The sequence below is a fragment of the Geotrypetes seraphini genome, chromosome 3, assembly GCF_902459505.1.
Source record: "Geotrypetes seraphini chromosome 3, aGeoSer1.1, whole genome shotgun sequence".
In the NCBI taxonomy this organism is placed as follows: domain Eukaryota; kingdom Metazoa; phylum Chordata; class Amphibia; order Gymnophiona; family Dermophiidae; genus Geotrypetes; species Geotrypetes seraphini.
In genome coordinates this window covers 175,203,290-175,226,916 of record NC_047086.1, presented here as the reverse complement: position 1 = coordinate 175,226,916, position 23,627 = coordinate 175,203,290, and the positions used below count along the sequence as shown (strand labels likewise).

Genomic DNA, 23,627 nt, shown 5'->3' with positions numbered 1-23,627 from the left:
TAACTACTGCCTGAGGTGAGAAAAAGACCATCACCGCTGCCTAGCTTTGTTCAGCTATGATCAGCAGCAGTGCCTAGCAGAGAGAGTGAAAAGACAGAGAGACAGGGATGTGTGTATTATGTAGTAGCACATAAAAGCTCCAAGCTTGGTGCTCACATAACATTTCCCCCTGCACCAAGGGGAAGGGGAATGGGGACTTGTATACCTAGGGTTACCATATGGCTCCAGAAAAGAGAGGATGGATTGAGATATCTGGGTTTTACTTCCATTTAAAGCAATGGGTGAAAGGAGGACAGATAGAGCCATCTGGGTTTTACTTCCATTGAAGGCAATGGAAGTAAATCCTGGATGTTTCAATCTGTCCTCCATTTTCTGAAGCCATATGGTAACCCTAGGTATACTGCTTTTTTGTGGCTTTCTCAATCAAAGCTGTGGCCACTGGAAGATTAAGTGACTTGCCCAGGGTTACAAGGAGCTGCACTGAAATGTGATCTCACAACCTCTGGGTGCAGAGGCAGCAGCTCTACTAGTGCACCACAACCCCTGGGAATGACATTATGGGTGGAGGGAGAAGCTTTTTTTTGTTGTATGTATGTTTTATTGGTATTATTAATAAAGAATATCGACAATAACTTATAACGAAAAGACCACACAGCAGTCACAGAAATACAAATCATGGGCCTGATAGTCAAATGATTTTTGCTTCTAACTTTGAGAGTTATGCTCATAATTTGGCTTCTTTAAAAATCGACAAGGATTGTGAGTATACATTTTTTTTGTTCCAAGTCTCTTATATTCAGTTTTTAATAGGCACAACTCTCTGAGTCAAGAACACAAACATTAGCAGTAATCAAAACAGAAAATGAGATATTATCTAAAAGGTAAGAAGGCACAAATCAAATCTAAAACAAAATTTCATTAAGCTCCTAAATTTAGGAGCAAAAAAGTTAGGTGTCAACAGGGATGGATTTAAGGCAGGGGGGAAAAAAAAGGAGTGTAGCACTGATTTTTAGCATTAAGTTCATAAATCTAGGCAAATGAATGTCAGGCCTAATTTATAACTCTACAGTCCAATTCAATAAATAGTATAAATACTCAACACCCTAAATACTACGGTCAGTGTCAGGTCAAAAGCGCGCCAGGACAAAGGCGCACGCAGACAATTGAGCGCAGCGCGGAGGTGCGCGCCACACAAAATTACTGTTTTTATGGCTCCGACGGGGGGCGTGGGGGGGAACCCCCCACTTTACTTAATAGAGATTGCGCCGCGTTGTGGGGGCGTTGTGTGGGGGGTTGTAACCCCCCACATTTTACTGAAAACTTCACTTTTTCCCTGTTTTTAGAGAAAAAGTTAAGTTTACAGTAAAATGTGGAGGGTTACAACCCCCCAAACCCCCCACAATGCCGGTGCGATCTCTATTAAGTAAACTGGGGGGGCTCCCCAACAAAAACCCCCGTCGGAGCCCCTAAAAACTGTAATTTTCTTCGGTGCGCGCCTCCGTCTTGCGCTCAGTTGTCGGCGCGCGCCTTTGTCTTTCGCCAAGTTGTCTATGAACCACTACTGTATTTAGGGTGTTGAGTATTTATACTAATTTATAACTCCACACAACCCGGTGATATAGTTTCGTCACTACTATTAGCTAATAAGCATTTCCAGCATATCTAAAGTCACTATGGAGCTCATTTTCAAAAGAGAAAAACATCCCAAAAAATTGGACGTTTTTCTTGCTAAATGTACAGATTACTATGTTCAAAACCCATATTTTAGAAGTTTTTCTAGGTTGGTTGTCCCCTGTTTGTCTAAATTCTAAGGAAATGTGTTGAAGTCATGTTTTGGGCGGGCTTGGGACTTGGACATTTTGCACTGATTGGACATTTAATAAAACATCAAGGGCATCATTTATACGTTTGAGGATAGACCTGTTTTAAAAATGAATAAGGGACCAGATGACCATTGTTGGGATTAAGACATGACCTCTTCTTACTCCCCCAATGGTCACCGGCCCCTTCCCACCACCCAAAGATGTGAAAGAAACAGTACATTCCAGCCTGTATTCCAGCTTCAAATGGCCACACAGACACATTGACAAGGAGTTGAATTTTACAGTTCATTTGAGCATTGCCCTATTCTGCTGTTAACCAGTGCAAGACGTTTTGGAACAGTATAATCAATGTTTGTTTCCTAGCAAATAAAGGAAGAAAGACATTGTCCATGTATGGCTGGCACATCCTGCTTTTCCACGGAGAAGGTGCTGTTACTCATATGCAGGGCTGTCCATAAGAGTTTGGGTGATCACTGAGGGACCCACCCCCAAAATAGCCAAGTCCCCTACAACTGGCAAGTGTCTGTGAAAAGACAGCATTGCAAATATTACACAAGCCTTTAGAACATCCCTTTTTTAGGGAAAAGAGAACAAGCTGGAGTGCTTCAGATTCGTAAACAGAAAGCACATGCTCACACACCTCACCTTGGTTATATGAGCTGCTGAAAAGTTCTCAGCCCAGCCCAGCCCAGAAAGCTGGGGAGGTCTCCATCGGGGGCTATACATTTAGGGGTACTTTTATAAAGCCGCGCTAGCGGGGGTTAGCGCGTCGGGCATTTCATCATGCGCTAACCCCCGCGGCTGGCTAAAAAACTAACGCCTGCTCAGTGCAGGCGTTAGCGGCTAGTGAGGCAGGCGGTTTAATGCGCGGTATTACGTGCGTTAAACCCCTAACGCAGCTTGATAAAAGACCCCTTAGTCCAGCGATTTTCCACTTTTTTCGTTCCATATTTTTCAGACTGAACGAAAAAAGTAGGAAATTGCTGGGCTAAGTGGCTTTTTGATATAGCCTTCAATCCTTAACCCTACTCCGCTGCCCTCCAACCCAGCCTGCTGATTATCCATTCCCCTTAACTCAGTGGTCTCAAACTCGTGGCCCGGAGGCCACATGCGGCCCGCCAGGTACTATTTTGAGGCCCTCGGTATGTTTATCATAATCACTAAAGTAAAATAAAACAGTTTCTTGATCATATGTCTCTTTAGCTATAAATTACAATATTATTATTAAGATTTAATTAAGACTTAGCCAAAAGGAAAGATTTATAAACTATAAAGAGTTTTACTTCATGCAAAATTGTCATTTCTTTAATAAGACATTAACTATTTTTTCTGAGGGCCTCCAAGTACCTACAAATCCAAAATGTGGCCCTCCAAAGGGTTTGAGTTTGAGACCACTGCCTTAATTGTATCCATGACATCCTGTTTGTCTGTCTTGGCTGTTTTGATTGTAAGCTGTTTCGAGCAGGGACTGTTTTTTTTTCTTCTTTGTGACTCTATGCAGCGCTGCGTGTATCTGGTAGTGCTAAAGAAATAATTAATAGTAGTATTAGTTATTGTATAGCCCTCGATGGAGGCTGTCCCGACTTTGTTGGTTGGGCTGAGAACTTTTCAGGGGCCCCTCGTATATGCAATATATGGATAGAGCCTTATTAAATCCAGTGTAAGTGATCACTGAAATAGAAATGTGCAGACAAGAACCTGACTGGAAACCCTAAGAATGTGGGCTCTGCCTGCAATACAACTCTGCAGAAAGAGAAATGCATTTCCTCCTGTACTGTATAAATCACAGATATCAGAGATGCTACACTTTCAGATTCACAGAGCTGACTTAAACCAAAGCCAAACATTATTATTCTACCTTTATTGTCTGGACAGCTCATATATCCCACATTTTAAAGTTGGTGAGGTTGAGCTGTTATTTGGTGACTGCGCCTGTGGTAACTGGTTGAAGCCACTGCGTCTTCCATGGGGCACGCTCTATGCACGCATTTGGGGTGTGCAGAGCCTGAACTCTTTCATTAGTATTTGGTGACCATGGGTCAATTTTAGCAGGCAATGCAAAAAGATGCTGGTACTTATTACCACTGAATAGCCCCCGATAACAGCTCTGGGTATATTTATTTATGAAATGCTAGTATAAGGAATCTATAACAAATAATCATTAAAACAAACCTAAATCGTGCCAAAAAGTGCTTTTTATGTAGTGAAGGTACATTTTAGAGTAAGAAAAGAGACACAAATAAAGTCCCATAATTTGTGTACAAAAATCTGGACTACGTAAGTTGGAGAATAAGTCAGGAGCCCTTTCACTAAAGTTTAGCATGTGCTAACAGAATTATTTATTTGTTTTGAACTTACCATACTGCCTTTAACTAGGGTAATAGATCAAGGCGGTGCACAATCTACAAATTCAATAACGGAGAGGAACTACAAACCTTGTAAGTAGTGTAATGTAATGTAATGTAATGTAATTTATTTCTTATATACCGCTACATCCGTTAGGTTCTAAGCGGTTTACAGAAAATATACATTAAGATTAGAAATAAGAAAGGTACTTGAAAAATTCCCTTACTGTCCCGAAGGCTCACAATCTAACTAAAGTACCTGGAGGGTAATAGAGAAGTGAAAAGTAGAGTTAGAGGAAAAATAAAAATAAAATAAACATTTTAACAAGACAGCATTGATCTAAATACTTTGGAAGGTAGAAGAGAGGAGAGAAAGGAATAGAAGCAGAAGGGGGAGCCGTTGAACAGTAGAATTCTGGAGAAATTTAAATGATAGAAATAGAACAAAACAAAGACAAAAGGCAAAACAATAGATAAGATTAAAGATAAATCATAAGCTGGAAAGAAAAATAAAATAAAACTTTGTCTTCAATCCACGGTTTCAGCGTCAGTGATGAAGTGGAGCAAGTAAGTGTACTATCCTTTAGCAAAATGGTCCCCTTAACGACAAATGCTATCCAACATTGTATAAAAAGATCACAAACTTGAAGACATTCTTGCATTTTTCAAGCAAAATTGCACACTTATATAACTGCACAACTACAGTACCAATGTATTTAACCATTCCATGTATATATTACTTTTATTATATGTACACCGCTCATAGTTACACAGAATGCACGCACACATCCATTGCCCTCCTTATGCCAAGGAGGCAGTTCTGTGATGACATTCATAATCAAGAGAATTTTACAGAACGTTGTCAGACACAGCTTATTCTCTTGTGAATGGTTTGTGCACATCCTGTCCATTTTCACATTAGCTACCCTATCTTTGTGTTGACAGGACTATTTACTTTTCAGACATAGGATTCCTTAGCATATTGGATCTGGTCACAGACATTGAAAAGAGGTTGACTGCATCGTCGGATAAGATATTCGTGTTTGTTCTTTTGCAAAGACTCTGACATGGTCCTTGTACGATATATTGTAGGTCTCCCTAGAAGCTGTGGATTTGTTTGTACTGTACCATTGGTTGGGCTTTCAGTTTCCAAGGGGAAGCTGTTCTCTGCGCTGGATGGATCTGTTCTCTGTGCATCATTTGTAGCTCGGTAATGAGACACAAACCAGTGTTGATGTGTTAAAGTGTCTTTCATTCTTTGTACCGTCATTTTCTGGTATGAAGGGACTTGGACGGGCAGATTTCTGTGAATAGCCTCCTCATAGGATGGAGGTTTGCCTGGGTTCCTCTGGTCTACCATTCGGAACACTTGATCAGCTGACATGATACGGGATCGTGCCTGACATGGTATGGTGGGTTGGGGCTTATTAGTAGAATTTTCCTGCACAGTTTTGCAACCAAGCTGGCTTTCTTTCATGAGTTCTTTTTTAGAACCCTCTCTCCTGACACTCTTGCTCCTTTCCGGCCCCCAGCTTTGAGTTTTTGTCAGCATTTTCTTATGGCTTACAAATGAAAATGACATGGAATGTTTTTTGAGTTCCTTAATGGGATGGGCTTCATTTGCGTCCTTGGCTTTTTTTATGCAGAAAGACTGATGCCTGGGGAAGACTGTTTTCTTAGGGCTAGATGGGGAAATTAGTGGTGAGCTAGTAAAAACAGAACTGTCCGAGTTTGAGTCTAGAGAGCAGATAGATGAGGTTTTATTTAGAGATCCAGATGAAAGCTGTAATTGTAATTTGGTGTTCACTATTAGATTTAATGGCTTTTTATACTTGTATAGGCATGTAGGATAATAGTCCTCCGATAGGCGCTTTGCTGGTTCCTGATTCTTCTGCCATAAACTAATGTCGTCATGACTTCTTGTTAGTTTCTGGCTCTTTACCTCTTTCCTGAGGCTGGTTTGTGAAGGCTGAGAGAAAAGGTTGGGCTCAGAACATCTTCTATTGATCTTAGCCTTGCATTTGTTGGCCTTGGAGGGATCAGAATCTTTATCAAAGTGTCCCCTTGACTTGTCACTGCCAGACTTGTCATATCCCCATGGGATTTGTGGCTGGTGCTGCCAACCTGGAGAGCTGCTGGAGCTGCACTCAGCCTCCGGGTCAGTGCTATCATAGGCGGAGTCACTCTGTGGAACAGATGACAGTTCTGTGGGACATAAAGACACAGCTTTAATGATTAGTTTAATACATTTGATGGAACTTTTATTTATTTATTTAGTATTTATACATCACTTAATAACCTTATAGCCTAAGTGGTTTAAATTGAGGGAAAATGCTTGCGTAACTATCTGTCCTGGTAGACTCACCCTCTACCTAATGTACCTAGTCAGTGGGGGATTAAGTGACTTGTTACTAAAATACTCTCTTTCTTTATTCACTCTTCTTTATATCATACTTTAAATGTTGTCTTAATGCAAGTGAAAAAACATGATCACTTTCTTATACCTGAGCAAGCAATCCTAAACTGCCCAGGACAATAGGAGGAAAAACCTCAGATCCCCATTTGCTGCCAATTGGCAATGGACAGTGAATTGTATTGAATATTCAGCGTTTTTAGTACAAGCTAAGTACTTCTGATAAATTATTTAAATTAACAGACTGATATACTTGATAAAGGAAAGTTAAAAATAAGAGAAATTTGAGTCAACAGATAGGAGGTTGGAGGTTTTTCAACCAATGAAGATTTTCCCTCTCAAGTTTGCTGGCAAAGTCTAACAACTGGTGGCAAATGGGGATCTATTGTCCTGGACAGTTTAGGATTGCTTGCTCAGGTATAAGAAAATGATCATGTTTTCTCACTTGCATTAAGACTACATTTAAAGTATAAAGAAGAGTGAATAAAGAGAGTGTATTTTAATAACTAGAGTAGATATTTTCTCTTGAAATGCCTGTATAGATTGTGTGCTTGGATTAAGTGACTTGCCCAAGGTCACAAGGAGCAGCGTGAGATTGAACCCACAACCTCAGGGTGCTGAGGCTATAGCTCTAACCATTTAGATACCCATCTATCAGGAACACATCTGCTCACAGAATTATACTTTTCCCTTTAAATGTGTTGTTTCCAGGAGGAGTTCTCTTCTCTTCTCTTCTCTTACCCCTGTATCCTTGTTGGTAGAATTCTCCTAATAAATTTTCTACATAGCATTACATTTGACTCATTTCTATGATATTAATAGAGCACCCTTTTAAACAGGCTATTATCTTAAACATTTTACTTATCATACTCTTTACATTAAGGGCTCCTTTTACTAACCTGCGCTAGTGGTTTTAGCGCGTGCTAGACGCCAACGCCACCATTGAGCTGGTGTTAGATTTGGCACGTAGCGCGGGGTTAGCGTGCGCTAAAAACGCTACCGCAGCTTAGTAAAAGGAGCCCTAAGTATTAAATTTAACATGGGCACTTTTTCTTTCTCCTGGAACCTAGTATATTAGCGTAGTATGCAAGGGCTGAATAATCAAAAGCATTTACCCATTTATTTATTTAAGTAAACTTGATGAACTGTTTGAGATCCATAGTTATGATATTAATTTGTATCCACGACACGATTTTAATGTTTATCCCTTTTAAGGTCTGTTTTTATGTAAAGCTTTGTTAGCATTTTTTAGTTATGAGTTTTAAGACCTTTTTGCATGTCTATTTTATGATGTTTTAAGATTATGTATGTATACCTTGTTAACCATTTAGTTGTAAACGGTATAGAAATTTTTTAAATCAATAAATTCTCCGCAAAGAGCTCCGTATGGGTTACAGGTGTCCCCGGATTCTATATGTAGTGTCCAAAACTGGGCACAGATATTTGCGTGCTGATCCAAGATGTGTACCCAACTAAAATGGTTAAGGAGCCAATTAGTGCCAATAATTGAATGCTAATTGACGCTAATTGGCACCAGTGTGAATTTGCACATACATCTTGCTATGCCCTATTCTATGACAATGTGTGCCTAAATTCCATAGCATGCAATCCAAAAGAGAGGGTGGCCATGGGTGGTACATGGGCCAGTCAGGGGCATTCCTAAAATTTGCACACTGTGTTACAGAATACTGAGGATGTGCATCCAAATTGGCCGCTAGGAAGTGCACCTAATCTCGGTGCGGGCGCCACAATCGTCACTCAGTGCTAATTGTACAATGGCTGCTCATCTTTGATTGCCCATTATAGAATAGCATTGAGTGCTGATTTATTTTGGTCCTGATTTTACTCCTATCTAGTCAATGGTTGAATATTCTTACAGACTTCCCTGGCCCCATTAGGCTAGCACTGGGGTGGGCCAAGGTCAGAGCCTGGGTATTCTGCTTAACGCTCTGTGGTTGCATTGTGCTGGGGATAAAGATCACTGGGCTCCGCTAGACAGGTTTCTACATTAGCTGATCTTAGGAACATAAGTTTTGGGATGAAAATGAGTGCCTAACAATAATTTCAGGAGCCGAAAATTGGGACCTTTACATTTAGGACAGCCATGGTTCTCCTTAGTTTGGGCACCCGATGCTGGAGATCAATGCTGGCGCCTAACTTCATTTTCCTCTTCTGGCCCTATCCACACTTTAGGATCCTTAATGTAAGAGCCTTTTAAAGACAGGTGCTCAGTGGAAAAGACTTTTTGTTTATATAGATCTGGGATTCTAATTTTAAAGGGGATCATATGCTAAGAGTGTGCCCCAATTCCTTTATTTGCTGCAGGGCCGCACATTAATGGCATTAGCCATTCCCCCTTCCTATTGTTTTTTCCCTTACTCATCTTACTTACTATCATTAACTTGTATTTCTTTCCCTATTTTTTCCTTTTGTACCATATGTTTTGACAAGTCAGTCGTATTTATCTGGTTTGTTTCTCCTTGATAATTGTAATTTATTATTTTACTCCTTTGTACATCACTTAGAATTTTGAATAAGCGATTAATCAAATCCATAATAATAATAATAATAATAAACTATTATCACGTCCATGGGACACAGAGTGACTTGCTCAATGTGTGCTAGTGGGATTTGAACAGGTTTCTGTGGTTCCTTCCCCAACCATTAGGCCACTCCTCCTTTTTTGGGTTGCTAATAAATATGTAATGCTTACCCGTGTGACTGCATTCAGCCAATGAAATTGCTCCCTGAGCGGTCAATGTGCTAACAACATTTTATAATGTTTAATTAAACTTCATGAACAATGAGACCACACGCCAGTGAGTGGTGTAAAAATCACATACCTGCACTCTCCATCTGCTCAAATGAATCCTCACTAGTTCCACTTAGTAACACAGAAACATCGTCACCAAACAGTTCAAAGCAGTTGTCTATGAAGAACGCCACCAGTGCATTTACCTGTGTAATAGAAAACGTCATTACATTTATAAGGTGGTTTTTGACCAGCAGTTGCTTGTTGCTTTCATATCCATGCTCACTTTGGCTCAGGGTCTCCTGAGATAAGGTATCAGAAGCTTCCCCCAAGTCTTAACTCTTTCTGCCTTCCTGACTCAGTTCTGTCATCCCTACAATAGTGCTTGACCAGTGGCCACAGGCTGAAACTCTCTCTGGAGGTGATAAACGGGTACCTGAGTCTTACTGCTAGCCATTGCTCACATACAATGACTGAGACTTGCCTCCCCTCCCCCGGAATTATATATAGACTTTGTAATAAATATTTACTTTATAGAATGATGACAATGGTTATTTACTGTTTTAGATGCCTTATCATATATTACATGTATAATTTTATGTAACATGTATAACTATGTAGCATGTATGATTCTATGTATAATTCTATACAGTTATATGCTGCATGTAACGCCTAGAACTCCAATTTGCGAGGATTTGGAGGGATATAAGATTGCACATAACATATCAGTGATGTAGCCATCGGGGGGGGGGGGGGGAAACCTTGGAACCTTAGAACCTCCCCACTTTGGGCTCAAGCCCCCTCCAAAACTGCAGCAGCTATTCAATAGCTGGCATGGATGTCCAAACTCTGCCTGCTGCCTAAAATCTCCCTCTCCCCTTCCTGTGCTGTCTCAGTAGTGAGGAAACTGGAGGTGTGTTCTCAGCATCTGATACTAGTACTACACCTCTTACATGCACAACTCTTACAGGAGAGGGATGTTTCAGGTAGCAGATTTGTGGCTGGTGTGGCTCGGGCATTGGTGGTGGGGGAAGGAGAGAAGAATAGAGAAGAAATACATGGTTCCCTCAGTCCATCTCTGGTCCCCTTTCCAAAATGGTTTTACCTCTGACATATACTACCTCTACAGCACCCTAAGCTGGACTGAGGAGCAGAAATGGATTCAAGAAAACAGTCTAAGTCTCTCTGAAGGCAATGCATAGTACTACTGCTGAGTCATGGGACTCATCCAACTTTCCTATCTTTTAAGTAGTGTAGTAATTTTGCAAGGAATTCTGTCTGAAGTAATAATATCAGGGAGTCAGTGAGAGATATACTAATTTCATTTTTTAAAAATGATCTCCAACTATAAATAAAAATGAAAGTGAGTACTTATTTTGTATCTTAAGACTTTTTTTTGGGGGGGTGGGGGTGGGGGAAGGAAGGTCAATAAAGAGTGAACTGGTTTCCTTCTAGCTTAGAATTATAGAAAGGGCCCATACAGACTACATAGTCAGAGGCATTAAGGCCAGACCTCCAAACTTACTTTTTCACTTAAATCTTTCTGAGCTTCAAGAGACAGGCTAGCGTCCTGATCTAGGGTCAACAAATTTGGCCCGATGCAGACGGCAAGGTTACTCGAGTCCATTTTGTTCACGTCTGAGTTTTTGCTGATGTGGTGAAGAACACAGACCAAGTGTCTGAGTAAAAGCAGGTTTGGTCTTGGCAACTTGTCTGCAACCCTAGGAAGATAGTGGACAAATCAAAAAGAAAAATCAGATGACAGTGGATTCCAAGTCACTACCCCATCAAGTTTCAACTTCCACCCAATGCAGGCCAAAACTTCCGTTAAAAAGAGGAAAAAAAAGAGAAGCGGTATTTTACAAAACTTCCATTCGGAAACCCCCCTGTGGCAGCTGTCCATTGCCTACATCTAGCTAACCACAGAGGTTTCACCATGAAAAACACAAGTGCTACAGTTGATCTCAGGTGCATTCATTCATGGCCTTTGTAAATGAAACAAAAGGAGTCAAAAAAAACACATGAGGCTGCAAATCCTGCTGTTCTCAACTTCGTAGCCTACTGTTCTTGAAAAGCTTGTTGAATGTGCTTTGAAGAGTTGAGTTGTCTCCAAAGCTATACTGTTTATACTAGAGAATGACATGGGGACAAATTTTTCCCCATCCCTACAGGAACTCAATTTCCCTGCGAGTTTTGTTGCTGTCCCTGTCCCTGCCCCATTCCTGTAAGCTCTGCCTTAACCACACAAGCCTCAAACACTTTATGATTTTAAAGTGTTTGAGGCTTGTGCAGATGAGGACAGAGCTTGCAGGAATGGAGCAGGGATGGGAAAATGAGTTCCTGCGGGGACAGGGCAAAATATGTCCCTGTGTCATTCTCTAGTTTATGCTTTTTTTTTTCACTTACAGCAGATTGTAAGCTCTCCAGAATAGGAAACTATCTACTCTACCTGCACCAAGAACTACAACTTGTGACCCTAGAATTGCATGGTTCTAACTGTACCGCAGTTAGAACCTTGTAATCCCATGCATAGACTAATTTCTGTACATAGAACCATGTAATTTCTTATGAAATGAAGGAACGGTTAAGTTGCAATAAATCCTCGTGAGTGTTGTAACATTTACATGTCAGATAGAACCCGGAAGTCATCGGAGTTAAAAATACTGAAAATTGTCACTTAGAACCCTGTAATTCTAAGGTCACGAGCTGGAAAAAGATGCAAGACAAATAGATATATAATACGCGATAACTGTTAAAGTATGGTGCTTGAAAACCAGTTTCACATTAGTTTAAAACTACCAACGGAGTGGTTTTCAGCCACACTGGAATGCATTTAAACATTTCAAACACTGGTTTCAAGTACATTGCAAAGGAGGCTGAATGTAAACTGCTGTTGCTCAGCACTCCCCAGTAGGGGGCTGCACTCTCTGCTCTAGTCAACCCAAAGAGCAGCCTATGTATGACAGCTAACCTAGTTCAGCTGACCAGACTGAATGCCACCTACTGGGCCTTTAAGTCACATCAGCAGCCCGCAACAGAGACTTTTTGGAGGTAATTTTATAAGGTCATTTCTGTGCATTTGTGGGTACCTGCACACGTAAATGATCTCTAATGAAATACTAACTGGTGTAAAAATTCAGGGGTCAGAGCCTCCACTTGGCCTATTCCTAGCCTCCACAGACTATCAATCAATTTTAAATGGATAAAGAGCCAGATGCACTACACAGGATTGGTAAGACCATGTGGGTCCGCTCCGATCCAATTTTTGGCCGATTCTAAAAGAGCTATTGATGCACTAAAAAGTTTGCATGCAGATGATTCATGCTGAGGTTTGGCATAATTCCCATATCTTCCATCTGATTGATTGCTGTGAGAGTGACTCTCGCATATGCGCAGAGCCAGCAGCGGAAGCCCTGAAGCAACCTCATGCCACTTAGCTGTTTGGGGCAGGAAACCTTTTTTTTTTTTTTTTAAATGGGCACAGATGCTGTGTGTATGTTACACATGCACAATATCTGCCCCATTAAAAAAAAAAGAAAGAAAAAAAGCACCCCTCCGCCAATGACGGTCCTCCCCGATGTCTCCCCGATAAACCGGCACAAGGGAACAACCCTCCCCCCACACCAGAAAAATTTGGCAGGAAAGATGCCCACTTCCTCTTGCCTTGCTGAAACCCCTCCCCCCCACCCCATGCAAGAAAAAATCAGGAGGAGGGATGCCCACTTCCTCCTGCCAACTGAGGCCCCTGTGCCAGGTGCCACCCCCAAACCATCCCCTACCCTCCCTCCTTCTCCCCTCCCCAAAAGGCAGGAAGGATGCCCACTATCTCCTGTCACCGGATGCTCCCCCCCCCCCCCAGTACCTTTGTGTAAAGAGATGGAGGTTCAGTCCCTCCAGCTTCGTGGCCCACTGATCCAAAATGGTGGGCCTTCCCCTCCTTGGTGCCAGTATGATAGGTAAGTGACTGGTCTTGACCAGTCACTTTTTTGTGTGCATTGCCAAGCGATATTAGTGCATCAATCGCTTGGGTAGTTTGCATGGGATTTTAATATTAACTATCTAATGTGCATGGCTGGATCAGAAAATGGGCAATCAGGGGGAAAAACATGCGTTGAGCCATTTTGTGCATCAGGTCGGCAAATGTGATCATCGCTAAAGCAGTCAAAACTGATTTAGCGAAGAATGCTGACTTTAGTGCATCTAGCTCACAGTTGTTTTTATGAACTAGTCACAAAGCTTACTGTTTCATGTCTTCAATTCTGTCATGAATATTCATCTTCTCCAATGCAGACATCCATTCCTGATGGAGGTTACAGGAGAGCAGCTTGTTTGGAATTTCTCGGAGGAACTCCTGCCATGTACAAGAAAGTTACATTTAGCATATGGATGGAGGCATTGGCTAGTTGCAAGCATAAAAATAGACTGTGGTATTCTGTCACAATAATCCTAAGCATAAAGCCTCTTTATGTCAAGGGCTAGATAACATCAGTGGTTCATATGTTGTGTTATGCGAAGTCATATCCCACCAAATCCTCACTTAATGGAGTTCTAGGCAGATTACAAATATTGAAAAAGATATATATACTTAATACATAACTGATAGGTTTAATGCATATAAACTTAGAACATTTCTGACAGGTGAGATTTGTTTACATTTTTATTAACATTTGTTAAGTATGGTTGTCCTATATATCAGGTTTGTCATTTTGTGGCAGTTTTTAGCGTTATTGCCTCGAGTGGGCTTTAGTTCTGTTTTTGAGGAAGCTTAAGTCTGTGTAACTGGTTGCATTTGTTATTCCTATGGATTTTTGGAACAGCCATGTTTTTAGATATTTGAGGAACATGGTATATTTGGTTGTGAGGGGACATGATCGAAACATTCAAGGTATTGAAGGGCATAGACTCAGTTGATAAGGACAGGTTGTTCACCCTCTCCAAGGTAGGGAGAACGAGAGGGCACTCTCTAAAGTTGAAAGGGGATAGATTTTGTACGAACATAAGGAAGTTCTTCTTCACCCAGAGAGTGGTAGAAAGCTGGAACGCTCTTCCAGAGTCTGTCATAGGGGGAAACACCCTCCAGGGATTCAAGACAAAGTTAGACAAGTTCCTGCTGAACTGGAACGTGCTCAGGTAGGGCTAGTCTCAGGGCACTGATCTTTGATCAGAGGGCTGCCACGTGAGCGGACTGCTGGGCACGATGGACCACTGGTCTGACCCAGCGGCGGCAATTCTTATGTTCTTATGCGACACTGATCTCTGTGGGAAGTGAGTTCCAGTTTTTTTGCTGACTGACAGGCGAGAGATTTACAGTGAGTACTTTTGTATTTTATACCCTTCATAGCTGGAAAGATCTAGTCAGTGGTTTTGAGTTTTGATTACTTTTTGATTTACCTAGTATTTCTGTGAATTTTATGTATACAGTGTTTGCATTCACTGCTGCTGAGCGCAGGGGCAAACATAGCATCTTATCTCCTATATTCTGGGATATACTGTGATTATACAGTATATCAGCAAGGACAATGCTCAGTTTAGCTTAAATATTGTTGAGATTAGGCACCCCGCATAAGAGGCTTGGGGAGGCTAAGCTTCCTCTGTTGCAAGCTTGGCATCCCCAAGTTTAAATAAGCCACACTCTCCACTCTCCCTATCCAGCTATAGATGTCAGCATTTCTGTCTCTCCCCCATGGTCCTTCTAGTGCAGTGGTCTCAAACTCCAACCCTTTGCAGGGCCACATTTTGGATTTGTAGGTACTTGGAGGGCCTCCGTAAAAAAATAGTTAATGTCTTATTAAAGAAATGACCATTTTTAACGAGGTAAAACTCTTTTATAGTTTATAAATCTTTCCTTTTGGCTGAGTCTTTCAAATAATATTGTCATTTATGGCTAAAGAGACATATGATCAAGAAACTCTTTTATTTTACTTGTGTGATGATGATAAACTTACCGAGGGCCTCAAAATAGTACCTGGCGGGCTGCATGTGGTCCCCGGGCCACGAGTTTGAGACCCCTGTTCTAGTGCCATTAATCGCCTGCCAGTGCCTGCACTTCAACGCCTGAAAGCAGGGCTGCCTCGGAGCCTTGGCCTTCTCTGGAACCCATCCTAACCTCTCAGAAACATGGTTACATTAGAGGAGGGCGGGACTCATTCCAGAGAAGGTTTTATGTGCCAATGAGATTATCAACGCTGATTAAGCTTATTAAGTTAGGTGCCTACTTCGGCTAGGCACACCGATGTAGGTGCCTAGCTTTCGATGCACTTTATTAAATTTGGGGGATAGTGCACACTTTTCTTAAAGAGGGTACACTATTTGTACATAGTGTAAAATCTTTCCTGAGGAGTATACATTTGCAAATTAGTATATGTGCACAGTATCATGTATGTGCGCTTTCTAGGGATGCACTATATGCCAATGGTAAGAAAGTGTGCATTCTGGCGGTAATTCAATAAATGGCACCAAAATCTACGATTTGTGAGCCGCGCTATGCCTAACCAAGTCCAAGATGACGTACAATTCAAGTGACTGGCAAAAGATGGAAGAAATGGGTGAGAGGGGATATAGCAGGGGAGGGGGGGAGTGGAGGGATGAAGTCCTATACAGTGAAACATTGAGATATTCGAAGTACTGGCCCTGAAAAAAATTTTGCGCTAAGCACCATTCTATAAAGGATCTTGCACCTACTTTTTGGGCACCAGACATATGCCTGCTAAAACTGGTTGTAAGTGCTGGTGCCCAAGTTAGGTGTGGTTAGGCAGTATTGTGTCAGTCCGTATGCAGCTTTTCAGAATGCCCCCAGCATGCCCATGGACAGCCCCCTTTTGAGATATGCGCCATGGGAGTTAGGTGCCACGCCTCATAGATGCACGCACAAATTTTATTGAGTGCTAATTATCATCAATAATTGGTGCTTAGAACCCAATTATTAATGGCTCAGTGCTCATAATCCAATTTATTTGGGCGCATGCCTTAGAAGAGTGCCCAAAGTTTGGCGTGCAACTTTGGGTGCCATATATATAGAATCTGAGGGTATGCATGCCTAGTGATACTCATAACAACATTTTTTGCCAGAGGACAAAAAGAAAACCCCAACTGTGAACACAAAAATTTTTGGGGGTGCCCATTTCTGGAATAAATCACATCTTTAGTTCACCAGTAATAAGGATCTAGATGGGAAATTTTTGAAGGATATTACAGGTTATATCAAACATACTATGGAAAGACTAAACTAGCTGGGATAATTACTTACTATTGCCTAGTTACAAATTTATTACTGCATCTCTTTCTCTCTCTTATCATGCAATCATTGCCTATCTGCATCTATAGCTTTCATTTGCATATCAGATCCATAATGACTTTTACCTTCAGGATGGCGGCCAGTAAATGCACAGATTTACTTTGCAAGTCAATTGCTTTTCCCAAGTTGAGCTCATCCTTCATTTCCTTGAGAGCCTTTTGATTGGCAGGTTTTCGAAAAATTCCCTCAACAGTAGTACCTTTCAAGCACAGGAGGGTGAGGATATCCTGGAAGAGACGAATATATGACATCAGAGTAGCCCATTACTCTGCACTGCAGGTCCTGCATTAGCTTTTGCAAAGGTCTCTCAGGACCTAGACTGAACACGCATTTCTATTGAGCAGTTTCTTGTAAATTTCAGTTTAATATGGACAGAAAGGCCCTGATTCTGTAAAAGATACCTAAAGTCTATGATACGACTCGCAAAACAATCTTTTCGGTCATAGCACCCACACTGTGGAACTCCCTCCCTAGGAATATTAGACAAGAAACTTGTGCTTCCAAATCTAAATTAAGCCTTAAAACCTTTCTTTTTAAAAATGCCTTTGAAGTATAGATCCAGATTCTGGATTTCAGCATAATATAATCCCTTTTGGGGTTTTTTTTCCTTTCCCCAACCATTTTTTTAATTTTTATAAATAATGTAAATCTCACTGTCTTCCTTTTGTATCCCGTGTAGTTTCCCTCATTATTTTAAATTGTCTGTTCAAGTTTCAAGTTTATTAATATTTTAATATACCGACCATCACATGTATCTGGTCGGTTTACAATAGTAAGAAGATAAAAATAGAAAATACCATTTTTTTTAATGAAAGTTAAATCTAAATATGGGAGAAAATAAAATCTCTGTAGGAGTAGGGGGAAGGAGGGCAGGACAAAGACTTGATTACAAAGGATACGAAACAGAGGACAAAGAGGGGAATGGAAGATTTGTAAATTACATTGTATAAATAAAAATAAAATGAGGGAAGAGAGGGAGGGTAAAAACACGAGGAAAGGATGGGGTATCGCTTCCTAGAAGCATTTTTATTTTCCCATGTTTATTTGGGGATTAGCTTCCCTTTATAAGTATACTTTTAGCTATGTTTTTTTGTAAACCGCTTAGGCTGTCTATTAAGCGGTTTATCAAATCTAAATAAACTTGAAACTTAAAGTTAGATGCCTAGAGTGGCATGCTTAGCTGATCTAGATGCCTAACTCAATTATTCAATTTATCTTAGTCTGTGCTGTTGAAAAGCACCATTAAAAAACAATAAAATAATTATCTAGTAGGCGCCTTTCACTTCGACGTAGGCATCTACTCCAAGGTGCCTACCAGAAAGTATGGGGTTGGGGGCGAGATGGGGTGGGCCCAAGTGTCCTCTTTTTTTTATTTTTTTTAGGAGGAAATCTGGCAACCCTAGCAATAGCAATCCCTGACTTAGATTGTAACCTGAATGTATCTCACCTTGAATTACTACTGAATAGGCAGGAGCTAAATCCAAATTTGTAATCTAATCTGAGTAGGCCTGCAATGCTCACCAGAATGGGCTTTGGGAGTATGTCTTCTCCAAGAGGCTGTTTAAATAATGTGGGTTTGGGCTCCAGGAGGTCAGATGAGCTACATCTCAATGCAAATTGCCAGGATCGCACCTTTTTCCTCTTCTTGTCTGTTGCATTCCACAAAAAAGGAGGAAACATCAAGATAAGCATAAAATGATTTTCAGAAAGGTGTAATCTAGGTTTTCCAAATACAAAGCTAGAATTAAAAGCTATTTTTATAAATATTATTTTATACACTCAACCTGAAACACATTTCTGGGGTTTAATAAATAAAGTTACTGAGAGGAAAAAGCAAAAAAGATACATGGAAATGGTTTGTTAAAACAACAATAGGAAACCAAAAGCAAACTGAATCAAAGCCTAAGTTTGTTGTAAGGGAGAGGAAAGTAGAGTCTGGTTTACTGAAGTTACCAAGACTGCCTTTCGTGTTTTAATGCGGAAGCCACGGTTTCCTCTTAAGTCAACCCCTTTTTTTGTGGCCAGAACATACACAGATGTTTTTCCTCTGTTTTCATTTACAATTCATTAGTGCTTATATTTGTGGGTGTCCCCCCCGCCCCCAGCTTCAGCAAAGATTCCCAAAGCCAGTCATGTTTTGGGGATAACTGTAGTATCGTATCGGACATATTACCTCTGTAATTCCCCCACCTGAGCACTATGTACTGATGCACCTTCGTGTACAGTTTCTCTGTCTTGACTAGATTGTAAGCTCTTTTGAGCAGGGACTGTCTCTTCTATGTTTTTGATGTACAGTGCTGCGTATGTCTAGTAGCTATAGAAAAGATTAGTGGTAGTATTTGTATACATTGTATATCCTGCATGTGAAATGCCATTTTTTGGGTTCGGGGGGGAGGGGTGAGGGGGGGGAAGGAAGCATCCTGTAGCAGGAGGAAGTGGGCATCTCTCCTGCCATTTTTTGGGGGTTCGGGGTGGGGAGGCATCTGGTAGCAGAAGGGATTGGGCATCTCTCTTGCCATTTGTTTTGGGTTTGGTGGGGGGGAGGGCAGTGGATGGGAGCCGCTTTGTCAGGGATCACTGGGGAAGGCCGTTGTCAGCAGTGGAGGACTTTTGCTTTTTCTTTTTTAATTGGACAGATATTTTGCATGTGTAATACACACAAAATATCTGTGCCATTGAATAAAAAATGGAAAAAACCCAAAACCAACAGGCAGACCTGTCGGTAACACAGTTACCGACAGATCTAGAGCAATCGTTTTTTACGATCGCTAAAACCCCATGCAAAATAGCCAAGCGATTGATGCACTAATATCGCTTGGCTATTTTGCATGGGGTTTTAGCTAATTTGCATGGCCGGATCAGAAAATGGGCGATCGAGGGGAAAAACATGCGGTGGGCCTTTTTGTGCATTGGGTCTGTAACAGCGATCGTCGCTACAGCTGCAAGAACAGGTTTAGCGACGATCGCTGACTTTACTGCATCCCCCAGAAAGTGTCAAAGAGGGGAAATCACAGAGCAACTCTGTGGATGCTGCAGCTGCTCGGAGTCATTGCAATACATTGTGCAAGCCAGGAGTTTGGTTTTAAACTCACCAATAAGATGGTGCGATCCATCTTCCAAGCATGAGGTCAGCAAGTGGATCTTCCTAATATCATCCTGAAAATGAAAAGACCATTTTGATCAGAAATCAGATATGTTCCTAAAATGCATAGCAAGAATTATTTTCCAGAGAAATTGGAGACATCGTTTTCTCTCTTAAGTGGCATCAGAAATATATTTTATCTCTTGCAAACTGCTTACCTCCAATTGGCATGGAATTAAAGCCTCCATGTTGCCGACATTCTGTGCTTTAGGCTGAGGAGAAAAAAAAAGCAGCATTAGAAATCTAAAGGGTGACAGTTTTAAGAAGGAAGATTGTGATTTACGGTAAATACACTCATTAAACTCACAGCATTGCAGGCGGTTATAACCTTCATAGGGGCTTCTGTTGAGGGTATGTTTGTAACCTCCCTAGTCTCTTCTATTTCCCTGTGAAGAAAGCATTAGTAAAGAATTTACTTCTTGCAATCCCTTAGCTTCTCTCTCCTTTTTTTCTGCTCTCCCTTTAACAATGGAGGGAGGTGGCGATAATAATTCAGTAGTAATAATAATTCATGCGAGATGGGACCATAGCAACCTACTGCCAAACATCATCCTGATGCTGGGAACAGATTTCCAGAGCTCTTTCCTCTGAAGATTTTTTTATAGAGGAATTCTTGTCTGAAAACCCATTCCAGCACCGAGAACTGAAGGTGAGGTTCACATCGTGGCTTTCTGGCTCTCTGCTGGATTTTGGGCATCCCCTTTCCTTTCACTGCCTCCACTTACTGGCTGCTAGCGGGCTGTAAAGATCTCATTGTTTCATCACCCCTGAGAAAGCTGCTGTGTGGTTTCCAAACATTGAAACGCTGGTGCATTATCCATCCCAGAAGTGGCTGCATGAACTTTTTGGGCAACACTGTAAAGCATTTCAGAATCTTCTTGAGGTGAAAAGCGTTTCCATGAAACCACTGAAAATTTATATTAGCAGCTTTGCAGTTCTTAACTGTTGATTTAAAACAAATCTGGGCACCTGGATGTTTCAAGTACAGAAACTTGCTGGCTTGGTGTCTACATTTAGGCGTCTTAAAAGGGAGGATGACAAGGAGGAGGGAATGAAATTAGGTGCCCAGCACTGATTCCCAACACCTGGTACCTCACACAGAGCAGGTCTAACTTAAAATGCTTCAGTTAAGTTGGTGAAAGGTAAAAGTTAAAGTACCTCTATTTCAAAAGTATTTAAGGTGCTTCTAATCGCCAAATATAGGCTCCTAACTTGCCCCCCCCCCTTTATTAAGTTGTGGTACAGGTGTCTACCACAGCCTGGAGCGCTAAATGCTCTGACGCTGCTCCGATGCTCATAGGAATTCTATGAGTGTTGGAGTATTTAGCACTCCGGGCTGCAGTAGAAACTTTTACTGTGGACTGCGGTTTAATAAAAGTGTGTTTGTGTGTGGGGGGGGGGGGGAGGGGGGCCTTACAGTAGCTGCTTATATTGAGGCATTTAGCTTTTCTGAATATCAGACTCTGTATTTTGTTAATTAGAAAATGGGGTGAAAAGTAAATTACAGATATTGAATTGTGCAGAAAACAGGATTTGTAAATCGCTTGTCTGATTTAAGCACATTATGACATATATGTATGAGTTGTTGTTATACAGGTGATTCTTTCTGTTAGTGCTGCTTCTATAGACTACTGACTTTAAAGAGTAAACTATTAGCATAAGAGAGCCATGTGTGTAACTTCAAATGAATTATTTTCTGTTTAACCTACAATAATGTCCACCAGATTTCGTGCTGCCATGCTCAAAATATAGCAAACTGTTTTTCAGTATCTCTGATCAATCTCTACATCCTTCTTGCATGAAGTCTCATTGCAACAGCTGTTACTTAAACTCTGATGCACAGTAGGGCAGGGAGAACACAGGTGACTATGTAAACATATTCTGGGATATACAGCCTTCAATGTCATTCCTATAAAAGCGTTGTTTAATTATTAACCATGGCATGGCCATGACAACAAAAAGCAGATATAATCGAGATGGACCATGATAATGCTGTGAAAAATACTGAAACCAAATCTAAATCATGAACGCAGTTCTGCCTTCCTGTGGTCAATTCTCTGACCCCACACTGATCCCCACTTTCCCCTTAGCACCTACGTAGTTTAGAAAGACATCCAAAGAGATCAATTGAAGACAAAAGCTCTTATAACATCTCTTTATGTTGGGCCAGCAAAAGGCATGGCAATCTATTAAGATTCCTATTTTCTCTGGGGCTGAGGCAGCTGCTCAGCTCTACACCTTTCAAAGTGGCACGAAGAGAGAAATTCATCAGACTCACCAGGTGAGAGAATCCAGCCAAAGCGCCTTCACTTTCACTGAGTTGTAGGTGGACGGTGAAACAGCATGACACTCTGGTAATAATCCACTGGAAAGACTGCGACAGACTAAACAGTCCTACTGGCACACGTGCTGCTTTATGTACTGTGCGTAGGGGGTAGGGGGAAATTCAGAAAGAAGGTCACGGAGACAGGAAGAAGCATCATGGCTCACTGCAGCAATAATAGCAAGTTCTCAAAAGTCCACACTTCCTCTTCCCTGTTAGAGTAGCTTTGCTTTTGCTTTGCGACGTAGCTTCACTCTGTGGAAACTCTGATTCTTGTAGGTAAAGGTTCCACTGATATCAGGTGGGTAGTCTAGCACAAGGTGAAAACAGGACAATGTAGACAGCTTTGTACTATGTTATTTATTTTAAAAAAATTTATATACCGTATATTAACTATACGGCTTACAAATATTACAATCATAAAACACAACTGCAGAACAGCACTCGTAAAAAAGGAAACTTAACACAGGAAAGTGCTAACAAACAATTGAGTTTTCTTAAAATTTTCTTAAAATTCAGCCATCACAGTATCGCAAAATTCCAGGCAATGCATTCTAAAGTTTAGCACCTGCCGCACCTGCACCTGTGTCCTTTTAGCTTGGTACTGGCCACTTTTACCTTAGGGCTTCCATCACTGTTTTGCAACTCTGAATCAACAAGACCCAGAATAAATTTGTGGGGTAAAAAAAATGATTAAATTGGGCAACTTATTTAAACCTAGACACATGTGAGGCTCATTTTCAAACACTTAAAATGAGCACCAAAGTTGTTCAATCTCCTACTATTTATTATTTTTAAAGCGTTGGAAAGATATCTATAAAACAATGACCACAAATGCTCAGTCTATGCAACAGAGTTCATGATCTACAAGCCCTGATGTTAGAGGCAGATCTGGATATTGTTGCTATCACAGAGGCATGGTTCAGTGACTCCCATGGATGGGATGCAAACATACATAACATAAAATTTTATTTGTATTTCACAATACACTGTGAAGTTTGATGCAGTTAACAGGAGTTAAGAAGAAGACAACACATAAGAGGTGAGGATACAAGTACAAGTAATATAGCCAATCTGTCGATCAAATCAGGAAGGATTCCAGAAGACTGCAAAATGGCGAATGTTACGCTGATCTTCAAGAAAGGTTCGAGGGGAGATCTGGGAAACTACAAACCGGTGAGTCTGACCTCGGTACCGGGAAAGATGGTAGAGGTGCTGATAAAGGACAGCATCATTGATCACCTTGACGGACACAATCTGATGAGGACCAGCCAGCACGGCTTCAGCAAAGGAAGATCTTGCTTGATGAACTTGCTGCACTTCTTCAAGGGAGTAAACAGGCATATAGACAAGGGTGACCCGGTCTACATTGTATATCTGGATTTTCAGAAGGCGTTCGTAAGATCCTGCATAAACGACTACTTCAAAAAACTGCGAGCCATGGAATCGAGGGTGAAATACTCATGTGGATTAAAAATTGGTTGGCGGATAGAAAACAGAGAGTGGGAGTAAATAGACAATACTCGGACTGGAAA

At 41.1% G+C, this 23,627-nt stretch overlaps 1 protein-coding gene across 1 annotated transcript in view; it reads right to left on the bottom strand.

Annotated features, from left to right (window-relative positions):
* Window positions 1–4,646: 4,646 nt before the first annotated feature.
* TAGAP (T cell activation RhoGTPase activating protein) overlaps window positions 4,647–23,627 on the bottom strand; it is a 41,844-nt gene continuing 22,863 nt past the window's right edge. The window contains exons 2-11 of the mRNA XM_033935770.1: window positions 22,048–22,402; window positions 20,077–20,155; window positions 19,928–19,981; window positions 19,720–19,783; window positions 18,149–18,276; window positions 16,693–16,854; window positions 13,575–13,684; window positions 10,859–11,054; window positions 9,425–9,539; window positions 4,647–6,373 (exon numbers count right to left, since the gene is read on the bottom strand). Of these exons, the coding sequence (XP_033791661.1) occupies window positions 5,127–6,373; window positions 9,425–9,539; window positions 10,859–11,054; window positions 13,575–13,684; window positions 16,693–16,854; window positions 18,149–18,276; window positions 19,720–19,783; window positions 19,928–19,981; window positions 20,077–20,103 (2,103 nt within the window). The 5' untranslated portion in view covers window positions 20,104–20,155; window positions 22,048–22,402 and the 3' untranslated portion in view covers window positions 4,647–5,126. The remainder of the gene's footprint in view (window positions 6,374–9,424; window positions 9,540–10,858; window positions 11,055–13,574; window positions 13,685–16,692; window positions 16,855–18,148; window positions 18,277–19,719; window positions 19,784–19,927; window positions 19,982–20,076; window positions 20,156–22,047; window positions 22,403–23,627) is intronic.